The sequence below is a fragment of the Scyliorhinus torazame genome, chromosome 5 (assembly GCF_047496885.1).
Source record: "Scyliorhinus torazame isolate Kashiwa2021f chromosome 5, sScyTor2.1, whole genome shotgun sequence".
NCBI classification, from domain to species: Eukaryota; Metazoa; Chordata; class Chondrichthyes; order Carcharhiniformes; family Scyliorhinidae; genus Scyliorhinus; species Scyliorhinus torazame.
Genome location: NC_092711.1, coordinates 244,751,580 through 244,774,280, shown reverse-complemented (window position 1 = coordinate 244,774,280; position 22,701 = coordinate 244,751,580). Strand labels below are relative to the sequence as shown.

Genomic DNA, 22,701 nt, shown 5'->3' with positions numbered 1-22,701 from the left:
AAAAACACCAGATAGAAGGAAGACTCACCGAGTGTGTCATGTGAATATGCTTAAAAGGTACTTTGAAAGGGAAGGAGAGAAAAAGGAGGTTTTAATGATTCTAACTCAAAGTGATGAACCAAATCCAGATGACTGTGAATTTGACATACCTCAAATTAAATTGGAAAATGAGGATGTTCTTAAAAATTGGAATGAATTGTTAAGTTACCTTCCAGAGGAAAAACGAACTGACCTGAAAGAGCTATTGATATCACATGGGCAAGTTTGTAGAGGTAAATTGGGAACTACTAAAATGGCTATACATGATGTAGATGTGGGAAATGCGGTTCCTATCAAACAACATCCATATAGGCTTAACCCTTTAAAATTGGCACAGGTTAACAAAGAGATTGAGAGTATGCTGAAGGGCATAATTGAAGTGGGTTGCAGCCAATGGAGCTCACCCATAGTGATGGTACCTAAACCAGATGGCACCCAACGGTTGTGTGTGGACTATCGAAAGGTGAATGCAGTTACAAGAACGGACTCTTATCCTATCCCACGTTTGGAGGATTGCATTGACAAAGTGGGACAATCCGTTTTTATTTCCAAATTGGATTTACTGAAAGGTTACTGGCAAGTACCTTTATCTGAAAGAGCGAAGGAGATTTCAGCTTTTGTGACTCCAGATGGTATATACCAGTTCAAAGTTATGCCATTTGGCATGAAAAAGGCCCCAGCAACATTTCAACAGTTAACTAATACAGTCGTTTCAGGATTACCCAATTGTGCGGTATACATAGACGATCTGGTAGTTTTCAGCCAGACATGGAAAGAACATTTAAAACATCTGAGGGAGTTATTCAATCGACTTCAGGAGGCGGGTTTGGTGATGAATCTAGCCAAAAGTGAATTTGGAAAAGCCCAAGTCACTTTCCTTGGCCAGACAATCGGACAGGGTCGACTGGTCCCACGGGATGTGAAAACGAAAGTTATTGGAGAGTTTCCGATACCCTTGACACGACGGGACATAAATGCGTTTTTTTGGTATGAGTGGATTTTACCGGAAATTCGTACCAAATTTTAAGCAGTGTGAATCATAGAATTTACAGTGCAGAAGGAGGCTATTCGGCCCATCGAGTCTGCACCGGCTCTTGGAAAGAGCACCCTACCCAAGGCCAACACCGCCACCCTATCCCCATAACCCAGTAACCCCAACCAACACTAAGGGCAATTTTGGACACTAAGGGCAATTTATCATGGCCAATCCACCTAACCTGCACATCTTTGGACTGTGGGAGGAAACCGGAGCACCCGGAGGAAACCCACGCACACACGGGGAGATGTGCAGACTCCGCACAGACAGTGACCCAAGCCGGAATCGAACCTGGGACCCTGGAGCTGTGAAGCAATTGTGCTATCCACAAGGCTACCGTGCTGCCCCATGTGGTCGCTCCACTGACAGACTTGCTCAAGAAGCATAACAAATTCCAGTGGACAGCGGAGTGTCAACAGGCATTTGACGGCCTGAAGGCTGTGTTAACCACTGCTCCTGTGTTAGTCATCCCAAATTATACCAAACCCTTCAAAGTGGCTGTTGATGTGAGCGATGTGGGCGTAGGTGCGGTGCTTCTACAAGATGACGACGAAGGGCTAGAGCAGCCTGTTGGTTATTTTTCAAAGAAATTGAATTCTCACCAGCAAAAGTATTCGACGATTGAGAAGGAGGCTTCGAGTTTGGTGCTGGCTTTGCAACATTCACATTTATGTGACCAGCAATCCATCTGATACCATTACATATACTGATCATAATCCTTTGACGTTTTTGGAGCGATTCCGGAGTAACAATGCAAGGCTGTTTCGCTGGAGTTTATAGTTACAGCCATTTCATTTAAAAAATAGTACATGTGGCCGGTCGGGAAAATGTGATAGCCGATGCTTTGTCACGAATGTGATCAATCGAGAAGGTTTTCGGTTGGAGGAAGAAGAACAAAGAAAAATGGACTATGTTATTATACCTGTTTGCATGTTGTTGTTTTTTTTTTTTAAAACGGAAAGGTATATTTACTGTGTACATTTCTTAGTAGATGGTGCAAAAGTGTAAAATGAAACCATCTTGAAATTGATGGGGGTTTTTTTTTCTTGGGGGGGGGGGGGGGGGGAGGTGTCATGTGAGAGTACCTTTAAGACATGGATGTTTAAGCAATGTAACTTTAAGAAAACAGTGATGTCAGAGAGTGGGTGGAGCGGAGGTCAGGTCAGCCATTTTGCAGTTTGAAAAAGCAGCTGTGTGTGCCTGTGTGTATCCAAAGAGCTGCAGTTTGGAGTTTGAAAAGAGCTTGGGGGTGTCTGTGTTTTGCAGTGAGCTGGATCTCTGCCATGAAAGACCATCTCTGGATCATTTGGGTGATTTAAACTCATAATAGTAAAGCCTTTAACCTGATGTGATTCTGTTTAAAGGTGTTAGTCTCTTGGAAGTTTGAAGGAACATTTTTAGGAATGATTTACTGTTCCAATATTTTCTGAGTTATCTTTGAAGTAAGGAGTGTTAAGAGAGCCAATGTTTATTTAAGATGTTAAGTTGAGTTCATGGAATAAACAGTGTTTTGTGTTTAAAAACCCACATGTCCATAATTGTAATCCCACACCTAGGGAACAATCCATGTGCTAGGAAAAGCAACAAATACATTAAAGGGAGAGGTTGGTTGAACTCCATGATACATTTTGGGGTTCTGAAAACGCCTCACCCATAACAGACGTTTTAACCTTAACTGACTTAACAATCACTTCCCATCTTAAACTGTTCCTATGACTGATGGGAATACAAGACCCAGAGCGACTTTACAAGTGGACTCCGAGCTGGATTCTATTTCTGGTTTTGGGGGCAGACGAGTACAGGTTCTCCCCTCGGAACCACATAAGGAACTGTACTTTTCCTTATCAACTCGCCTTCAACTTGATTCAAAGTCTGCAAAATGCTTTTTCACATAAAGAGAATGGTTTGACACAAGTCTGTATTTCATTTACAGTTTGACCAACCTAATTTTAAAATTTTCAATTGATCAGTTTCTTAGGTTTTTGGGTTAGGAGTTAAAGTAACATTGTCTCCATACCTCTCCAGTCCTCAACAAATTCAAGTTACCTTTTCTGTTCCGCCACCATCAAGAATACTCTGATCACTTACCAGATGCCATTTGGCCCTCGAGGCTACAGTCTCCTTCACCTCATGTATGGAAAACACCCAGCTCTTGAAGTCTTGGGTTCGGTGTTCAGATCCATTTTATTGGGCCACCATTCCAAACTGCTAGCAAGTGTTCTTTAAAATGAAAAGTACTCACCAGATCATTGATCTATCTTCACAGAGCCAGTCTACAGATCTGCAGACTACGCCAATTGGTAGAGAGATAAAGATCAGACCGCAAAGACCAAATGAGACGTATTTTGTTCAAATTGGTTTATTTATACTGGCAAATGCTAGAAAATTCTTACCCATTCAAAGTGGAGCAGGAGCTCTCTGAAAAATTACAAAACTACTAGTTTTATACTGATATGCAGATTCTGATTAGGTCTACAAGACAAGATTACTTCATTACATGCCAAGTGAGTACATGTGATTATATCATCCAATCACTGTTAATACTACTTTGCCCAATCACTATGAAGGCACATCGGCATTGTAGAATGTAACTCCTCCTCTGTCCTGTTTGCTGTTCAAATTTCTTTTAACCCCTTCAGTGGGTAAAATTACCTCTGCATGAAACAAATGATGGGGTTTAACCACAAACTCTCTCTACTCTACTGGTGTAACATTTCCATTCATCGCACCAGCTATCTTTGTTACCCAAATGGAATCACTAGTTTAATATAAATTTTTGTTCACTTGTGGGTCGTTTTGAGCTATAAACCTATAGCCATTGGAAACAGGGTTGAGACTGCCCCAGTTTCTTTCGCAAAGGATACTTACAGTTTGCTGACTTTTGGGTTTCCCCAAGTGCCATAAGGAAAAGAGGAGTAAACTAATATCAACACCCAATCCCCAAATTTTAGGTGCCTGCAACAACCTTCCAGCTATATCTGGTCCTCACTTTACTTGCTACAGATATCACTAAAGACAGGACTTGGGCCTGGTGGGAGGACAGACTTCAAGAAATATTTCACCTACACTGGAAAATGACAGGCTGAAATATCTATCAAAGTAACGTGACATTTTTTAAAGACATGTTAATTTTCTATGGATAATGTCAACTGTAGCTCTCAGCTCATTTTAAGCAGCAATGGGGAGATAACATAGTTCTGGTAAAATAGAAAGCCATTGGTTTGTGCAATAGAAATTGGAGAGGCGAGATGTAATTTTTTTTAATGCTGTAGTGTTCAATGGGTCCGGTTGGCTCAGTTGGCTGTTATGTGGTTCAGAATTAACACCAACATTGTGGGTACGATTCCATTCCAGCTCAGATCGACTTGGGACCTGCCTCCTTTCCCAAGAGTGGAAGAAAATGGCAAAGCATCACTGACAAAATTAAATTGTCCGACGTCTCGCGAGCTTGGAAGAATCAGGTGGTTTCATTCAAACATACAAAAATTCTTAACAGGGCTTGACAGGGCAGGTGCAACAGGTTTCACCTGGCTGGGGTATCTAGAATCAGGGCCCACAGTCTCAGAATAATGGGCAGGTCATTTAGGACCAAAATGAGGAGGATCCTCTTCAGTGAGAGGGTGCTGAATCTTTGGAATTCTCTGCCCGAGACGGGTGCATGAGGCTCAGTTATTGACTCTGTTCAAGACGGAGAGTATAGATTTCTACATATTAAAAACATCAAGGGATAAGTACATCAGCTCCTGCTCTTATTTGTCATGTTCTTAAAAACTGGCAAAACCCCCCAGCTCAGGATGAGCCAAGCACCCACCTTTGGGCAGAGCACACATGGGAGCTCAATATTTGAAAGCAATAGCGCATCAACCTAGATTTAATTTTTCAAAGTTCTAAAGATCACATGGCTCCTCTTGAGCAGCAGAGGAATTTTCCTGGTATACTGGTCAAAATTCATCCCACACACACAAATTAACTGCGGAGTTATCTTATTGCTGTTTCTGGTACATGACAAATTGTGTTGCTTCAATATTTGCCTATGTAAAAAGCGACCGCACTTCCAAAACAATTATTTGGTTGTGAAATAGTTTGGGATATGGCAAGAATGCGAATGGAGCGATTAAAGAAATGGAAATTTAGACTTTCTTAATCTATCAAAAGGAAATGTAAAATTGCAATTACTATCTAGGGGCAAGGAACATGGGTAATGCTAGCAAGATAATTCTATACCTGCACTCGATTTGTAAACATATTAAATTCAGATAATGTTTGCTCGAGGTTGCTCACCAATGCCGATTCACCCTACTGTCACAATTCATGTCAGTTAGAATACTAACTTTGAACTGCTTTGGATACCAAGCCAATGTAGAAAATGCTGAAATTTTCCAGGTCAGGTAACCAACCATATGTGGAGAGTCAAAAATTGAGTTAACTTTTCAGGCCATTGGCCTACACTATTTTTTCTCCCGTCTCCACAATTGCTGCCTGACCTGCTGAGCATCTCCACCATTTTCTGTTCTCTTCTAGATTTCCAGTAGCTATGTTGTTTTTGGTAGTCTGGTAACATAGTTCGACTGATGATGATAAAATAAAATAAAAACAAAATACTACCATGCTGTAAATCTGAAATGAAAACAAAGTGCTGGAAATGCTCAGCAGATCTGACAGCATCTATCAGGACGAAAATAGAGTTAACGTTGAGGTAAATATGGCTCTTCGTCAGAGCCGAAGAATCGTTAATCCTGTTTCTCTCTCTACTTGTATGGTATAAGGCACGTTTGAATCAAGCTTAACTGGATCTGAACTAAGTTCCCATTTAAAATAAGTTAAATCAATCTATTTGCAGTTCTGACAGTGATTTGTGACAGTGTCACTCAGTAACCTGCCACTAGGTGGTGCATAAGCATGGTCGGTTAACTCACTATTGATTTTTCTTCCAATGGTTTGGCACAAGAAAACCTTTACTACCTTTGTTGAGCTCCATACCTAAAGGGAAGGTGGAATTCAGTGTATGAGCATGAGTCTATAACCTCCATTAAAAACATACCATAGTGCACTGGGGCTTATAACAACATGTCAGATAATGTACAATAATTCACATCTTAATTTATGTAAACAGCTAACAGAAAGAACATAGAACATTGTAGAAAATCTTCAACACAACAGAATGTTAGAGGATTCGATTCGCTACGCCATAATTAAAAGTCCCCAAGAAAACTGGAAATCTTCAGCTCCACATACAAAAGATATGTTTTCCTCAATCTTCACATCAGAGGTCAATTTTTTCCTCATAGGCACACCTGCAGGAGGCCCCCTGACTGTCCAAATAGGGTTTGCAGCCCAAATGCATAACAGCATTGAAAAGCAATTCTACAGCATGATCACAAGCTACAAAACATAGAAAAATAAAGTTACGTTTATTCCTTAGAAGCAACTAACATTAAATAAAAACAACAGAGGACCCTGGAAAACCCTAGCAGATCTGCCAGCATCTATCAGGAGAGAAACAAGAGTAAATTTAGGAGTACCCAATTATTTTTTTCCAATTAAGGGGCAATTTAGCGTGGCCAATCCACCTAGCCTGCACATCTTTGGGTTGTGGGAATGAAATCCACGCAAACATGGGGAGAATGTGCAAACTCCACACAGCCAGTGATCCAGGGCCGGGATCAAACCTGGGACCTCGGCGCATGAGGCAGCAATGCTAACCACTGCGCCACCGTGCTGCCCAGAGAAACAGAGATAATGTTTCAAATCATAGACCCACTGTCCAAGTGATTATGCCGAATGGCTTGTGCCCAGGTGAATATCTGGATGCTTTACTAATGTGATAGGTAATGGCCTTCATTCATACTGAAAGGAGGGAGAACATAAAATTCCTACATTTTGTTGCAGTTTCTAAGAACAAATGACAGACGGCCTGGTGTGAGGGGGGCGATTTGTATTGAGGCAATACATTAATGGAATATTTTTAAAAAGAGAAAGGGAGGGGGTTCTAAGATTGAGGAGAAAGGTCAAATTCTAAAGCTGCAAACTCAACATCAAGTCCCGAGGGCTGCAAAGTGCCCAACTGGAAGATGCGATGCTGCTCCTCCTGCTGGAGACGGGCTTCACCGGAATATTGCAGCAGGCCATAGATGAACCTGTGGGCACGAGAGCAAAGTGCTGAGTTAAAATGGGAAGCAACAGGAAGGTTGGGGTCATGCTTGTGGACTGAGCAAAGTGTTCCATGAAACGGTCACCCAGTCGGTGTTTAGTCCCTCCTATGTACAGGAGACGCCATTGGGAGCAAGGATTACAATAGACCAAATTGAAGGAAGTGCAAGTGAGACGCTGCTTAACTTGAAAGGAATTTTTGGGGCCTTGAACAGTGAGAAGGAATGAGGTAAAGGGGCAGGTGTTGCACCTTCAGCGATTGCAAGGAGAGGTGTTGCGTGTCCCTGTAAATTTAAATTCAATTGCCCGATGAAATTGTAAAATTGAGCATGCATATTCGACTTTGGTGCACTTGACTAAACCTTACTCTCACATGTTGCAGGAGATCTTCAAAAAACTACTTTTTAAATTTACTGACTGGAAACCACCAATTGAATAATACAGACTAAAGCCACATTCCAGTGACTTGGGATCACAGTCCAAGATGGCTTCACATTTGCATCACTGTACCTTCTGCATTCCAAAACCACTAAAATGAGACAATCTGTCTGCAAAGTTGCATCAGGAATAATCGCGTTGAAGTGCATGAATGAAGGCCATTACCGGTCATATTAGTAAAGGATCCAGATGTTCACCTGGGCACAAACCATTAGACATAATCACTTCAACAAAGTGACCTTGGCTGAGAGAGGATTCCAAGCCATGACTTAATCAAGTTACAGCTAAAATACACGAGCCATGGCCATATTTGGGCCACTGGGCAGACGAGGAGAGGGAATCATGTGACAACCGCCTATGCATTTAAACATTTTTCTCTACAAAATAAGACAAGCAACTGAGATGCTGATGGAGCAAGACCTTGAATGGGTGTCTCACTCATTTATTCCATACAACTCACAAACTCTGAACCTGTTTGCTGCTTTTGGACTACAGACAGAAAAACAAATTCTCCATGCAGCTACCTTCAGAAAACCAGGTAAATGGTTCAGCTACAGCTCTAAACTGGGCGATGCCAAAGCCAGCAGGGCTGAGTGACAGCTGCAGGACCATGTTCAGCCTGAAGCCAGCCAAATCACCAAATTTCACAGATCCTATACCGCTTTAATTTTACTGGATTTTAAATAGCTTAATCTATCCTCACCGCTGGCGGGGGTGGAGGGGGAAAGAGAGGAAATCAAAAAAAGGAAACCAGTTAATTCCATTGCAAGAAAATCTTGGCGCAGCATGGTGGTGCAGTTGCTAGTACTGCTGCCTCATGCGCCAAGGAGCCGGGTTCGATATCGGCCCCGTGTCACTGTGCGAACTCCACATGGATTCACACATTCTCCCCGTATCTGCGTAGGTCTCACCCCCACACCCAAAGATGTTCAGGGTATGTGGATTGCCCACGCTAAATTGCCCCTTAACTGGAAAAATTAAAGAGTAAACCTTGTGTCAGAATTCTTCATAGAATCCCTACAATGCAGAAGGTGGCCATTTAGCCCATCGAGTCTGCGCAGACACTCTTTTTAAAAAAAAGCAACCCACCTAGGCTCACTGCCCCGCCCCATCTCCATAACCCCACCTCGTCTTTGGACACCAAGGGGCAATTTAACATGGTCATCCACCTAACCTACACATTTTTGGACTGTGGGAGGGAACTGGAGGAAACCCATGTAGACAAAGGCAGAATGTGCAACTCCACACAGTCGGCCAAGGTCGGAATCGAAGGGGTCCATGGCACTGTGATGCAGCAGTTCTAACCACTGTGCCGCCCTCTATTTATTCCGGGTTGTTTTTTTTTTTTTTTTTTTTATAAACTGATCGACAGCAACACCATTCTCACTTGTTGAATACATTTTTACTTTGAGTTACATTACTTTAAAACTGTTAGACACAATTGTATCACACATTAATTGTATGTTGTAGTAAGTTCTCAAGCCAAATTCCTTACTTCATACTGAAACATACATAGATGGAGGTGTAAGTGTACAAGATAAAAGTTCAAGTGAAAGTCAGCAATAGTATCAGCCCTGACTTGGTAGTAGTTCTCTTGCCTCAGAGTCAGAGGTTGTGGGTTCAAGTCCCACATGAGGCATCTGACCTAGGTTGACATTTCAGTACGACACTTAAATGGGGTGCAAAGTTGTTATTTCTCAAAACAAAACCCTGTTTGCTCTTGCCGACAGATTTACAGAACGGCGGCATGGTGTCACAGTGGTTAGCATTGCTGCCTCACTGTTCGTATGGAGTTTGAACATTCTTCTCATGTCTGCATGGGTCTCACTCCCACAACCCAAAAAGATGTGCAGGGTAGGTGGATTGGTCACGCTAAATTGTCCCTTAATTGGAAAAAAAAACTGGGTACTCTAAATTTATATTTAAAAAAACAAAAAAAGATAGATTTACAAGATCACTATTTGAAGAGCAAAGAAGGTTTCCTGGTGTCCCAGGCAACATTTATTCATCAAACAACATCACAAACAGGTTATCTGGTAATTTATGTTTACAACATAAAATCTCATTGCTGCTTATGGGACCTTGCTTTGTACAAATTGGCTGCCAATTTTGACTATATTGGCTTGAGGATATGAAATGGTCCATATAAATCCAAATTTATTTTTATGACTTAAGAGGAGAATGTTAGATACCATTGAGCCCAAGAAATTAGTAACATGGGGCTGGATTCTCCGGTCCCCCAGCCACGTGTTTCTCGATAGCGTGCCATTTGGTGGTGGCGGCATTCTCTCTTCCTGTTGCTGGTCAATGGAATTTCCCATTGAAGCCAACCCAAACCGCTGAGAAACCTGCAGACGGGGTGCGCTGCCAGCAGGAAAATAGAATCCCAACAGATTCCGAAGAATCTGGCTGGTGATCTTTTCATTTGTTTAAAAAGCAAAACAGCCCGGGTGGCTGGAAAACCCTCCTCAGATGTAAAGATTTGACAGAAGGATTGCCTACCCAATAATGTATTTTCAATTTTGTGTTACAACACAAAACTGTCATGTTGGGTGTCTTGGTTGGGAAAGACTAAGTGGCTGGTTAGGCCACCCTTTTCAGTTCTATTTTGCAAGAAATAAGCAAATTGTTCCAATCAATGCAGAGAAACGTCACAGGCTGATTAGAAGGCAGCTGGAGGAAACATGCTCAAGGCTAAAAGGGTATATTTGGGGCCAACAGGAAATTCTTCCCATTATAAATTGAACAGTGTGTATAGGATTGCCAGATAAAGTAGCAGAAAACCTGAAATCACGTTGGACATCAATCCTCATGGGCTGATATATAAATATAAAGTGCAGTACGAGTCCCAGCTCAAGCCAGGAAATTACCAATGATGGAAAGAGGGGAATGTCAGATAACAGGATAGGAAACTGTCAAGAAGTGTTTAAATCAGTCAGTTCAATTGGTAAGCACTTCACTGGGTGTATATAAAAGGGGAAACAGGTGAGAATACAGGAGTTCTATGTCAATGTGAATAAAGCTCTGTAGAGAAGACTAGGTTTCTGTCTGCTGAAGTTTAACAGAAAATGCAGTTGATGCTTCAATGTACAGCACCAAAGTATTTGCATCCCTTTGTAGCTATATCTCATGAATGGTGCAAACACAACATAAGCAGTAACCACATTCAACCTGGGAGCAGTAGACATCAAACTATTTAACTGCACTTACCTTGCACAGTTGAATCCATTCCTAATGTTCTCTGTACATTTCTGCAGATTGTGGACAGGCAGTACTGAAACACTCCATCACAGTCCTGTTTAGCATTACCACAAGTATCATAACAACGATCATGCTGATTGCAGCATTTTGTCATAGAAGGGATTCCCACATCCAGCTATTTATTAAAAAAAAAGAGACATAAATGTGAGTGGGCAGGAATCTCATGATAAAATCTGCAGTCAACACGAAAGATAGAGTGTTGGCCCTCATTAAATCAGATCATAGGCAATGCCTGATGGTTAAAAGCAGCAGACATGGGCAGCTGTTGTGAAATAAAAAGATAGCAGAGACAGATTTAGATATAATCTTTTTTATTTATTTAACTGGTGTTGCCTTTAGCGCCTCAAGCCTCTTCACTTGTGCTCCATTCTCAGGTCTGGCATGGACAGAATGCCCACATGACCAAGAAGTGGAGCCAGAGCATTTTGTTTGAGTACAAAACTGGTTTGAAAGCCAAAGCAAAGCACTCTGGGTAGGAACAGAAGGCAGAGGCCAAGAATCTGTCCTGGGAGGGAGGGAGATATTAACTTAGCTGGGCTAACAGACTAGCAGGAGAGAAGCAGGACAGGTTTCTCAGCCTTTGTGTAAATTTATATTGAATCCCTGGAGCCAAGAACTACAAAGACACCACAGAAAGCGAGAGCAACAGTCTAATGTTAGCATTAGCAGCCCCAGGATGGTGAACTTGCAGCGCGATGTAAAACCGAATTAGTAGAATAAAACTAAATCCAGAGCCTTCATAACATGCTATATGGCTGCCACAGATAAATCTATTTTCTGGAAAAGGATCGGAAGCATGATCACAAAATGTGACCAATAAGAAACAATAAGCATATGGACCATACAGGGGGGCAGAGGGAGATGTAGATAGACAGATGTGGGAATTTTCTCCCCGCTTCTCCTCAGTGCAGCCTCTTGTTAGGATCTGAATCTGGTTCTATCGCCACCAACAATCATTCAGCATGTTGCCCAAGCACTAATTCTTTATGTGTGAGCCCCGTGGGTTATACAAACAGGGAGTGATGACAGCTGACCTCATTACCAAATTTCATCTCCCCATTTTCAAGCAAAAGTTACTAAACAGTAATCAGAAACTAGATTCCTGGCTTTTCAGAACCCACTTCTTGCTCCACAAGCTCAAAGTTCACTTGTAGCAAAGTCAACAGAAATCTGGGACATTCTGATTTTTTTATTTTTTTTTTTAAAAAAACAGGAACCTTGCTTAATATTTTAATCATTGAAATGTCAGACATTATTTTGTGTGAACCTTTAATTGATCTTCTTTGCTCACAGCATAACTTTAAGAAATTTCTCTTCCCCTTCCCATACCAGGGCTTCATTCCTCCTCTCCATGCCCCCTTTCTACACCCTCACCACCCAAAATAAATCAAGTTGGCGGTCTTTCCATCTAAACATTTTGTAACCAGCTGAATTGCCTTCTTCCTCCAATATCTATCGTTTCCTGTGAGGGAGAAGTTTGTCAGAAAATGTGGTCAGTGTCGTGTTGGGTGCTCTGCTACACTGACGAACCAACACGGTTGCAGATGGTACAACTCTGTTTTATTACTATCAATAACAACATCTGTAAACTGGTTACTGTGGTTCGTTCATTACCCTTTAACCTGTGGACCCAGCCCTAACACTATCTTGGAGAGGCACTCAGCACATGGTGAATGTCTGAGTGGCACGCTGTGAGCTCTGTGCCCTGAGCTGTCTCCTGCTGGAACGAGCGGGAACTGTGGTGTTCCCCGTTTTATAGTGCGTGTGCCCTTGCTTGTGATTGGCTGTGATGTTGCGTGTGTGTTGATTGGTCCGTTGATCTGTCCATCAGTGTGTGTGTGTGTTTGCACCATGATGTTTATCTGAATATCATGAGAGTCAGGTTTTTGAACGTCCCTTACAATAACCTGTATTTATGATGTAGCATGTTCAACAAAACATGACAGGAGTAGTAGAAAATTTAGGAAATTTGACTAACAGCACAAAGATTTGTAAGAATAGCTCATTGAATAAAATAGACAGTAGCAACATGGGTACACAACTGCTGAGTAATAGGGAACAGCGAGTAATGATTAATGGATATTTTGGTGGAGTTGGCCGATAAGTGGCAGATGAAATTCAATGCAGAGAGGCAAGAGGTAATTCATTTTGGTACGAAGAACATTGCAGGACAAAATAAAATGGGTACAACTCTTATTGGGTGTGCAGAAGTCATTAAAGGCAGCAGGGCAGGTTTAAAGAGTAGTTAATAAAGTATATAGTATCTTAGGCTGTATTAATAGGGGCATAGAGTACAAGAACATGGAAGTTATGCTGAATTTGTATAGGATACTAGTTAGACCTCAGCTGGAGTATTGTGCATAGTTCTGGGTGCCATACTTTTGGAAGGACGTGAACGCATTGGAGAGAGTGCAGAAGAGAATTAGAAAAATGGCTCCAGGGATGAGAAACTTCAGTTATGAGGATAAATTGGACAGGTTGGTACTGTTCTCCTTGGAGAGAAGGCAGCAAAGTGGAGATTTGATAAGAGTTGTTCTAAAATCATGAAGGGGCTGGACAGAGTAGATCGGGAGAAGCTTCCCACTTATAAAAGGATCATGAATGAGTGGGATCAGATGTAAAGTGATTTGCAGAAGAAGCAAATTTGATGTGCAAAAAAGCACTATCACACAGCGAGTGGTTCGGGTCTGGAACACAATGCCTGGAAGTGTGGAGGAGGCAGGTTCTATTGAGGCATTCGAGAGGGCTTTAGATGAATATTTGAACAGAAACAATGTGCAGGGATACAGGGAAAATGCAGAGGGATTGACACCACAGCATAATGCTAATTCAGAGAACTGTGCAGACACAAGGGTCAAATGGTTTCCTTCTGCACCATAACAATTGTGGGATAAATTTGAGGAGGTTTTTAATGGCCAAGAAAATTGTAGGCAAGGAGATTTAGTAAGGGATCAAAGAGAAGGGGAGAGATAACAGAAATGTCATGAAATAACGAACATGGACTGATGAAAGAGGTAATATTAGAGAATACTGTCATGATATTCAAACACACACATCATGATGGACACACTAACAGGCAAATCAGAGTACACAACACCACAACCAATCACAGACAAGAACACCAACCACATAAAAAGCACGAGCACGACACCTGGAGGTCAGTAGGTCTGGGGAGAAGGAAGCATGAAAGAGCTGTTGAAACACCACAAGCAGGGAGCCCCCCACGTGCAGAGTGCAAAGACCAGGTTGTAAATAGTGAGTTTAAATAAACAAGTGTTGTACCATATGCAACTGTGTTGGCTCTTCTGTGTGTTAGAACACCCAACACCACATGGTACAGGAGTGGATCGATACCTGCCTACCAACCTGCCATTCTGGACATGGACCACACCGGCAAACCGCAGCCGATGCAAGTCACGGGGAACCTAGGCACCAACTGGAAGCTCTACAGGCAGCGATTTGACCTGTACATCCGTGCCACCGAAAAACAGAATGTCTCGGATGATTCGAAGATTGCAATGCTCCTCTTCTACGCAGGCCCCCACCCAAATGATGTCTTTAATTCACTGGTGTTCGAGGAAGGCGAAAACCAGGCCAAATATGACACGGTCATCCTCAAAATGGACCAGCACTTTCAAACTGAAGTAAACGAAACTTTCGAAAGATACATCTTTCAGCAACGCCTGCAAGGTAAGGAGGAGCTTTTTCAACCCTTTTTGACGCACCTCCGGATTCTAGCGCAGTCCTGCGGTTACGGCACCACCACAGAGTCCATGATCAGGGACCAGATTGTTTTTGGCGTTGCCTCCAGTGGCCTACGCCAGCAGCTTCTTAAAATAAAGAGCCTCACCTTAGCGTCTGCTGTGGAAGCCTGTGTCCTCCATGAGAATGCTGCCTGCCGTTTTGCCCGATTCCAGGCGTCCGAGTTGGCACGGAGGGGGTCCCCAGCCGTCGAATCGGCAAGCCAGGCCGCCCACGACGTTGAACGCATCCAGGCCGTCGATTTCTTCCCGCCCCACGGCCCGGACGACAGCGGCCGCTTCCCGCGCTTTTCGCGGTCTCCCGCGCAGGTGCGCGCCAAGAATAACGGCCACAACGAGGGACGCACTGCGCAGGCGCGCCCACCGCAATATCGCACTGCGCATGCGCAGTGGCGCAACGAACGCCGTGACGTCATGACGTGCAGCAAGTGTGGAGGTCTACACTTAAAAGGGCAATGTCCTGCAAAATACCAACAGTGCAACAGATGTGCCATGATAGGCCACTACGCAGCCCGCTGTCGTGCGGCTCAACCCATGGATCCGGCGCATCCTCGACAACCTCGCACACGAGTCAGGACCGTCCAGCCCACGCATCAAGACTTCCAGTTAAGTGATGCAGATGACCAGGATGACTTCAGAGTTGCCGTCATTGATGTCAACAAGGTCAATGCCATCAATCCAGACGATGAGTGGTGTGCCACCCTGACGGTCAACCGATCGCGCGTCGCCTTCCGTCTGGACACCGGCGCATCCGCCAACCTGATTGCTTACTCTGCAGTCCAGGCCATGAAGGTCAAACCACTCATCACACCATCCCGGCTTCAGATGGTTGACTATAACGGGAACGTTATCCCGTCCGTAGGATCTTGCCAGCTACAGGTGACTCACAAGGGGTACACGGCCACACTCCCCTTCGAAGTTGTGGGCTCATCAAAGGACTCGTTACTGGGCGCACAAGCGTGTAAGGTCCTTCACCTGGTACAGCGCATCATGTCTCTCTCTCCAGATGAGATATCCGACTTCCCGGATGCTGAGTTCCACGCGAATCTCCATTCCCTCCTCGCTCACAACCAGGAGGTTTTTGAAGGCATGGGGACATTGCCACACACGTACAAGATTCGACTCAGACCGGACGCCATCCCTGTCGTTCACGCACCTCGCAGGGTTCCTGCGCCTCTCAAAGACCGCCTCAAGGCACAACTGCAGATTCTTCAGGACCAAGGGGTCCTATCCAAGGTCACGGAGCCCACGCCATGGGTCAGCTCCATGGTCTGTGTAAAGAAGCCCTCTGGCGAGCTCCGTATATGTATAGATCCAAAAGATCTGAACAACAACATCATGCGGGAACACTATCCCATCCCAAAACGAGAAGACCTCACCAGCGAGATGGCGCGAGCCAACATATTCACTAAATTGGATGCGTCCAAAGGATTCTGGCAGATCCAACTGGACCCGGCCAGCCGAAGACTATGCACATTCAACACCCCTTTCGGCAGATTCTGCTACAACCGGATGCCATTCGGCATCATTTCGGCATCTGAAGTATTCCACCGCATTATGGAGCAGATGATGGAAGGCATCGAAGGGGTACGTGTATATGTGGACGATATCATCATTTGGTCCACCACTCCGCAGGAACACATGCATCGTCTTCGACGTGTCTTCACCCGCATACGGCAAAATGGCCTGCGTCTCAACCGTGCGAAGTGTGCTTTCGGCCAGACGGAGCTGAAATTCCTCGGGGACCACATCTCAAGGTCCGGGGTCCGTCCCGATGCAGACAAGGTTAGCGCCATCACAGCCATGCCACGACCGGCTGACAAGAAGGCTGTCTTAAGATTCCTGGGCATGGTCAACTTCCTTGGGAAGTTCATTCCCAACCTGGCTTCTCATACAACAAACATGCGCCATCTCGTAAAAAAATCGACGGAATTCAACTGGCACCAGTCGCATCAGCAGGAATGGGAGGAGCTCAAGCACAAACTGGTCACGGCACCAGTGCTGGCCTTCTTTGACGCGACTCGCCCTACAAAGATCTCAACAGACGCCAGCCAATCTGGTATTGGAGCGGTACTCCTGCAAAAAGACAGCACGTCATCATGGGCCCCGGTTGCGTATGCCTCACGAGCCATGACCCCTACCGAACAGCGCTACGCGCAAATCGAAAAAGAATGCCTGGGCTTGTTAACTGGACTGGACAAGTTCCACGACTATGTGTATGGCCTGCCACGATTCACGGTCGAAACTGACCACCGCCCCCTGGTCAACATCATTAACAAAGACCTGAACGACATGACTCCTCGCCTCCAGCGCATCTTACTCAAACTCAGGAGGTACGATTTTGAACTGATCTACACTCCGGGGAAGGAACTCATAGTGGCGGACACTCTTTCCCGAGCAGTGAGCACACCACCAGATGCGGAGGGGTTCGTGCGTCAAATTGAGGCACACGTGACTCTGACAGCAGCAAATATGCCAGCTGATGATCCTTGTCTGGCCCACATACGCGCAGAGACGGCGACTGACCCTCTGCTGCAGCGAGTGATGCGCCACATGACGGAAGGGTGGCTAAAAGGGCAGTGCCCCCAGTTTTACAATGTGCGAGATGATCTCACCAATATAGACGGGGTCCTTATGAAATCGCATAGGATCGTCATTCCACACAGTGTGCGCCAGATGATTCTTCGTCAACTACACGAAGGCCACTTGGGTGTCGAAAAATGCAGACGAAGGGCCCGGGCGGCGGTATATTGGCCGGGTATTAATGAAGACATAGCCAACATGGTGCTCAACTGCACAACCTGTCAGAGGTTTCAGCCGGCGCAACCTCCGGAAACACTTCTACCACACGAGATGGTGACGTCCCCCTGGGCGAAGGTGGGTGTTGACCTATTTCACGCGCTCGGCAGAGATTACATTGTTATTATAGACTACTTCTCAAACTACCCGGAAGTCATGCCTCTCCATGATCTGACGTCGTCCGCAGTCATTGGGGCCTGCAAGGAAACGTTTGCTCGCCATGGCATTCCAAGGACTGTCATGTCAGACAATGGACCTTGTTTTGCCAGCCGTGAATGGTCGTCCTTTGCCGCAGCATATGGTTTCACTCATGTGACATCCAGCCCTCTGCATCCACAATCGAACGGGAAGGCTGAAAAGGGTGTCCACATCGCAAAGCGGCTCCTGTGCAAGGCGGCTGATGCCGGATCGGACTTTAACCTTGCCTTGCTGGCCTATCGATCGGCCCCGTTATCCACGGGCCTCTCGCCAGCGCAGCTACTAATGGGTCGCTCCCTCAGGACGACGGTACCTTCCGTCCTGGCACCGACAACAGACCATGAGGCGGTTCTTCGGGACATGCAACTGCAGCGTGATCGCCAGAAAGGTCGGTACGACACACGAGCGACGGACCTGCCCCCCCTGTCCTCCGGAGACAAAGTACGCGTCCATCAACCGTATGGTGGCTGGTCAGCACCGGCCGAAGTCCTCCGACAAGTGGCTCCCCGCTCGTTCCTGGTTCGCATGCCGGATGGTTCCGTGCGTCGCCGCAATCGGCGCGCCCTGCGCCGACTTCCACGTTCACAGCCACACAACACGCCAGATCCTCAACAGGCTTCCGAGGATGACTTTGTGGAGCTGCCGCACATCACGCCCTTTCCATCGCCACCCATGGCCATGCCTGCACAGCAGCCGGTGGTTCTTGATCCACCTTTAAGGCGGTCAACCCGAATTCGTCGCAAACCCATTAGAATGGACTTATAATACAGTTCATATGTTTAATAAGTTGGACAATTTTACATGATAACCTGTTGTTGTTTATCGTTCCAGATGTCGTCTGACTGGACAACTGTTCAAAATTTTTTTTCTTCTTCTCTCGTTCGCATTTCTGTTATGTTATGGTACAACTGGATTCATGTGACGCACTCGACATCGCCCCATGTACATAGTTCCGTCATAGACACATGCTGCACACGACACACACACACTCTTAGATGCACTCACGTCACGATCATATTTATTACCACGTAGGCACATATCTTTGTAAAAAGGGGGGATGTCATGATATTCAAACACACACATCATGATGGACACACTAACAGGCAAATCAGAGTACACAACACCACAACCAATCACAGACAAGAACACCAACCACATAAAAAGCACGAGCACGACACCTGGAGGTCAGTAGGTCTGGGGAGAAGGAAGCATGAAAGAGCTGTTGAAACACCACAAGCAGGGAGCCCCCCACGTGCAGAGTGCAAAGACCAGGTTGTAAATAGTGAGTTTAAATAAACAAGTGTTGTACCATATGCAACTGTGTTGGCTCTTCTGTGTGTTAGAACACCCAACACCACAAATACCAAGGGCTAGAGCTGGGTGACCACGGTGAATGCAATGGGACATATAACTCGAGGAAACACCCATGGAAGAGTTCATACAGGAGCACAAGAACTTTAACTTTGATGCACACGGAAACAGGGAGCAGTGGAGTGAAGTACAGAGAATGTGACAGCACAGGGGCTAAGCCTTGAGCCAGCTATTCAACAGGATTAGCCGGATGTAACAAAAACATGGAGAAACATGCTTTCAGCAATTGGTTAAACAAAAAACTGGCAATGAAGTTGTGTTGGTTCACGGTAAATATATTTTCAATTAGTCAAAGAATGAACAGGAAAATCCACTTTCATGATGGCACAATGCTGCAGTATGTATTAAAACCACTGGTAAGATGGAAACCTCAAATTAATTTACTTTTATTCCCAGCTTTCTCATCTAAAAGACACATTTATTATTTCCTTTTCTTTAAATCAAGTACGGGAGAAAAAAAACACTTCCTCTATTTAGCATGTGTAATAATTGATGACTGAGCAAGAGGGGTTAAAGGGAAAATTGCATGTGACTTTTAGGAAATTAAATACTGCACTGATCTTTAAATTTCAAGTGTTCAGTCTACTGACTTTGCAGCTATGCAACCAACACTCTTGCCGGTCATGGGAATAATTAAAGGAAACATTGTTCACCCAATTTATATTGTTTATTAGTAAAGCTGCTGCAGTATTTCATTCAATATTGCTGAGTTTTAAAAGACACAAGATACAAATGTTCGACAGACTAAGTATTCCTTACATGAACTCCAAACATGGGAGAGCCACATCCATTGGGTGGTGGAGGTTTATAATTGGAACGAGGAACTGGCTTGGATCCTGCAAGGTAAAATAAAAGTTGAATACATTTAATTCCCTTCCAGCCAACAGCAGCCCCCATTGCCTTTCCTTGTTGACTGCTTGTGGTAAACCACTGTATTGTATTATACCTGCTGTATGTAACATGCCCGGGCTTGCCCCTTCTGGCTCCGCCTGATGGCTCCTCCCTTCGGGCTCAGGTATAAAGGTGGCCAACCTCCGACCCTGCCTTCAGTCTGGGGCCGGCTGCCAGCAAGTATCTTCTAGGCTAATTAAAGCCACAGTTTCACTCTCAACTCGTCTTCTGTCGTTATTGATGGTACATCAATTTAATTAGCTTAAAGATACCTGCTGGCAGCCGGCCCCAGACTGAAGGCAGGGCCGGAGGTTGGCCACCTTTATACCCGAGCCTGAGCAGGTATAATACAATACAGTGGTTTACCACACAGCTATAATGCCTGGATTATAGGAATGGGACCAAAGGATTGCAAATGTTACACCCCTGTTCAAAAAAAGAAGTGATAAAACTGGTAACTTGTCACTAATGATGGAAAAATTACTAATGGTCATTGTCAAGGACAAAATTAAGTCTCACTTAGAGAAGCATGGGCTAATAAGGAACAGTCAGCACCAGTTCATTAAAAAGCAAATTGTTTCTAGAATTGAGTTGAAGACAGAAATGCCTGCCAAGGCTTGTACAGTCGATACTCTATGTGTAGACTTTCAAAATGCACCTGACAAAGTGCGACAAACTTATTCAGGAAACAGAAGCTCCCAAGGCATTGAAGGGACAGGTGACTTGGTAAATAATTGAAGCAGTGTGGTATGGCGCGAGACCCTCATCTGACCCCTGGCACAAACATAAAACAGGAAAGGTGGTCACACCATGGCTTACAAGGGAAATGGGAGATAATATTGGATCCAAGGAAGAAGCATACAAATTGGTCAAGAAAAAAAACAGGTCTGAGGGTTGGGCGCAGTTTCGAATTCAGCAAAGGAGGATAAAGGGATTGATTAAGACATGATAAGTAGAGGCCCTGGTTTCCTCATGGGCCTCAAAGGTTCTTGTCCCACAGCTAGTTCACAGCGCCTGGTCCCACAGCTGACTGCTTCCAAGCTAACTGCCTGCATTTTGTGAGAAACATCCAGAATTCCAAACCAGACTCAACCCAGAATCATTTATCCCCATGGTAACACAGACTGACCAGACTGATTCATGGGATGGCAGGACAGACGCATGAAGAGCAATTGAGTCGGGGATTGGTTAGGATTGTATTCACAGGGGCAGCACGGTGGTGCAGTGGATAGCACTGCTGCCTCATGGCGCCGAGTTCTCAGGTTCGATCCCGGATCTGGTTCACTGCCCGTGTGGAGTTTGCACATTCTCCCAGTGTTTGCGTGGGTTTCTCCCCCACAACCCAAATATGTGCAAGGTAGGTGGATTGGCCACGCTAAATTGCCCCTTAATTGGAAAAATTGTATTGGGTACTCAAATTTTTTTTTTAATTTTTTTTTTTAAAAAGGATTGCATTCGCTGGAGCTCAGAGGAATTGGGGCGGGCGGGGGGTTGTCTCATAGAATGAGATAAAATCCTAACAGGACTAGACAGGGTAGATGCAAGAAGAATGTTCCCAATGGTGGGGGGTGTCCAGAACCAGGGGTCACAATCGGAGGATATGGGGTAGACCATTTTAGGACAGAAATGATGAGAAATGTCTTAAACCCAGAGAGTGGTGAGCCTGTGGAATTCATTACCACAGAGGTAGTTGAGGCCAAAACATTGTATGTTTTCAAAAAGCAGTTAGGTATAGTACATGAGGTCAAGGGAAATAGGCTATTGAGCTGGATGATCAGCCATGATCATAATGAATGGCGGAGCAGATTCGAAGAGCTGAATGGCCTCCTCCTGCACCTATTTTCTATGTTTCTATTTCTATGTGTTGGTATTAGGACCAAGGTTTTGTTTGTTATATATAAATATGGTCTGGACTTGGGCATAGGGAGTACAATTTTGAAGTTTGCAGATCATACAAAACTTGGAAACATAGTGAAAAGTGTGCAAGGCCTTGTAGGGATTCTATTTTATGAGCCTTCAGATGAACAAGCTTGCAAAACCTGTAGAGAAATGGCACATGCAATTTTAATGCAGAATAAGTGATACCCTTGGGAGAAGGGTATGACCGATTTGCGTTGGTGCAAGAGCGGAGTAACCTGGAGGCAATTATTCACAAATCTTTGAAGGTGACAGAGCAAATTGAGAAGGGGGGTTTAAGAAAGTAATGGGATTTGGGAATTTGTAAATAGAGCATCCATTACAAAAAAAAGTATAAATCGTTGCACATCACTGATTAGGCCTCAACTGGTATAGTGGCCAATTCTGGACACTGCAATTTAAGGAGGACACCAAGGCCTGGAGATGGTATGGAGAAGGTTTATTAGGATAATAGCAGTGATGAGGAACTTTGGTCATGTGTACAGATTAGAGATGCTGGATTGCTCTTCGAGAAGAGGAGGTCTACTAGAGATATCTAAAATATGATAGTTAAGGAGAAGAAACTGTTTCCTTCAGCAAGTGGATTGGGAAAATGAATTAGTGGGTAAATGAGGAGAATTCATTTTCCATAGGGTTAGTATCTGGAACACACTGCCTGAAAGGATGATTGAATCAGATAGGAATTAGGAATTTTCAAAACCCAATTGGACATGTACTTGAAAGGGAAGTATGTAGGAATATTAATAACGTATGTTACATTTTTGTCTCCACTAAAACCAAAAGCCATGTGGAAAGCAGTTGTTTAAATGGTGTTCTCAAAAAGACGGTCTATTCCTGCCT

The 22,701-nt window shown here is 44.4% G+C and overlaps 1 protein-coding gene across 4 annotated transcripts in view; it reads right to left on the bottom strand.

Annotated features, from left to right (window-relative positions):
• Positions 1–22,701, bottom strand: part of LOC140420998 (group XIIA secretory phospholipase A2-like) — a 227,093-nt gene that overhangs the window by 180,655 nt on the left and 23,737 nt on the right. For 3 of the 4 annotated variants that reach the window (XM_072505240.1, XM_072505237.1, XM_072505241.1), the window contains 2 exons: positions 19,813–19,889; positions 10,874–11,039 (listed from right to left, as the gene is read on the bottom strand). In XM_072505240.1, the coding sequence (XP_072361341.1) occupies positions 10,874–11,039; positions 19,813–19,827 (181 nt within the window). In that variant the 5' untranslated portion in view covers positions 19,828–19,889. Of the gene's footprint in view, positions 1–3,418; positions 6,458–10,873; positions 11,040–19,812; positions 19,890–22,701 lie in introns of those variants that run through there. The other variant, XM_072505247.1, reaches the window with a different exon arrangement.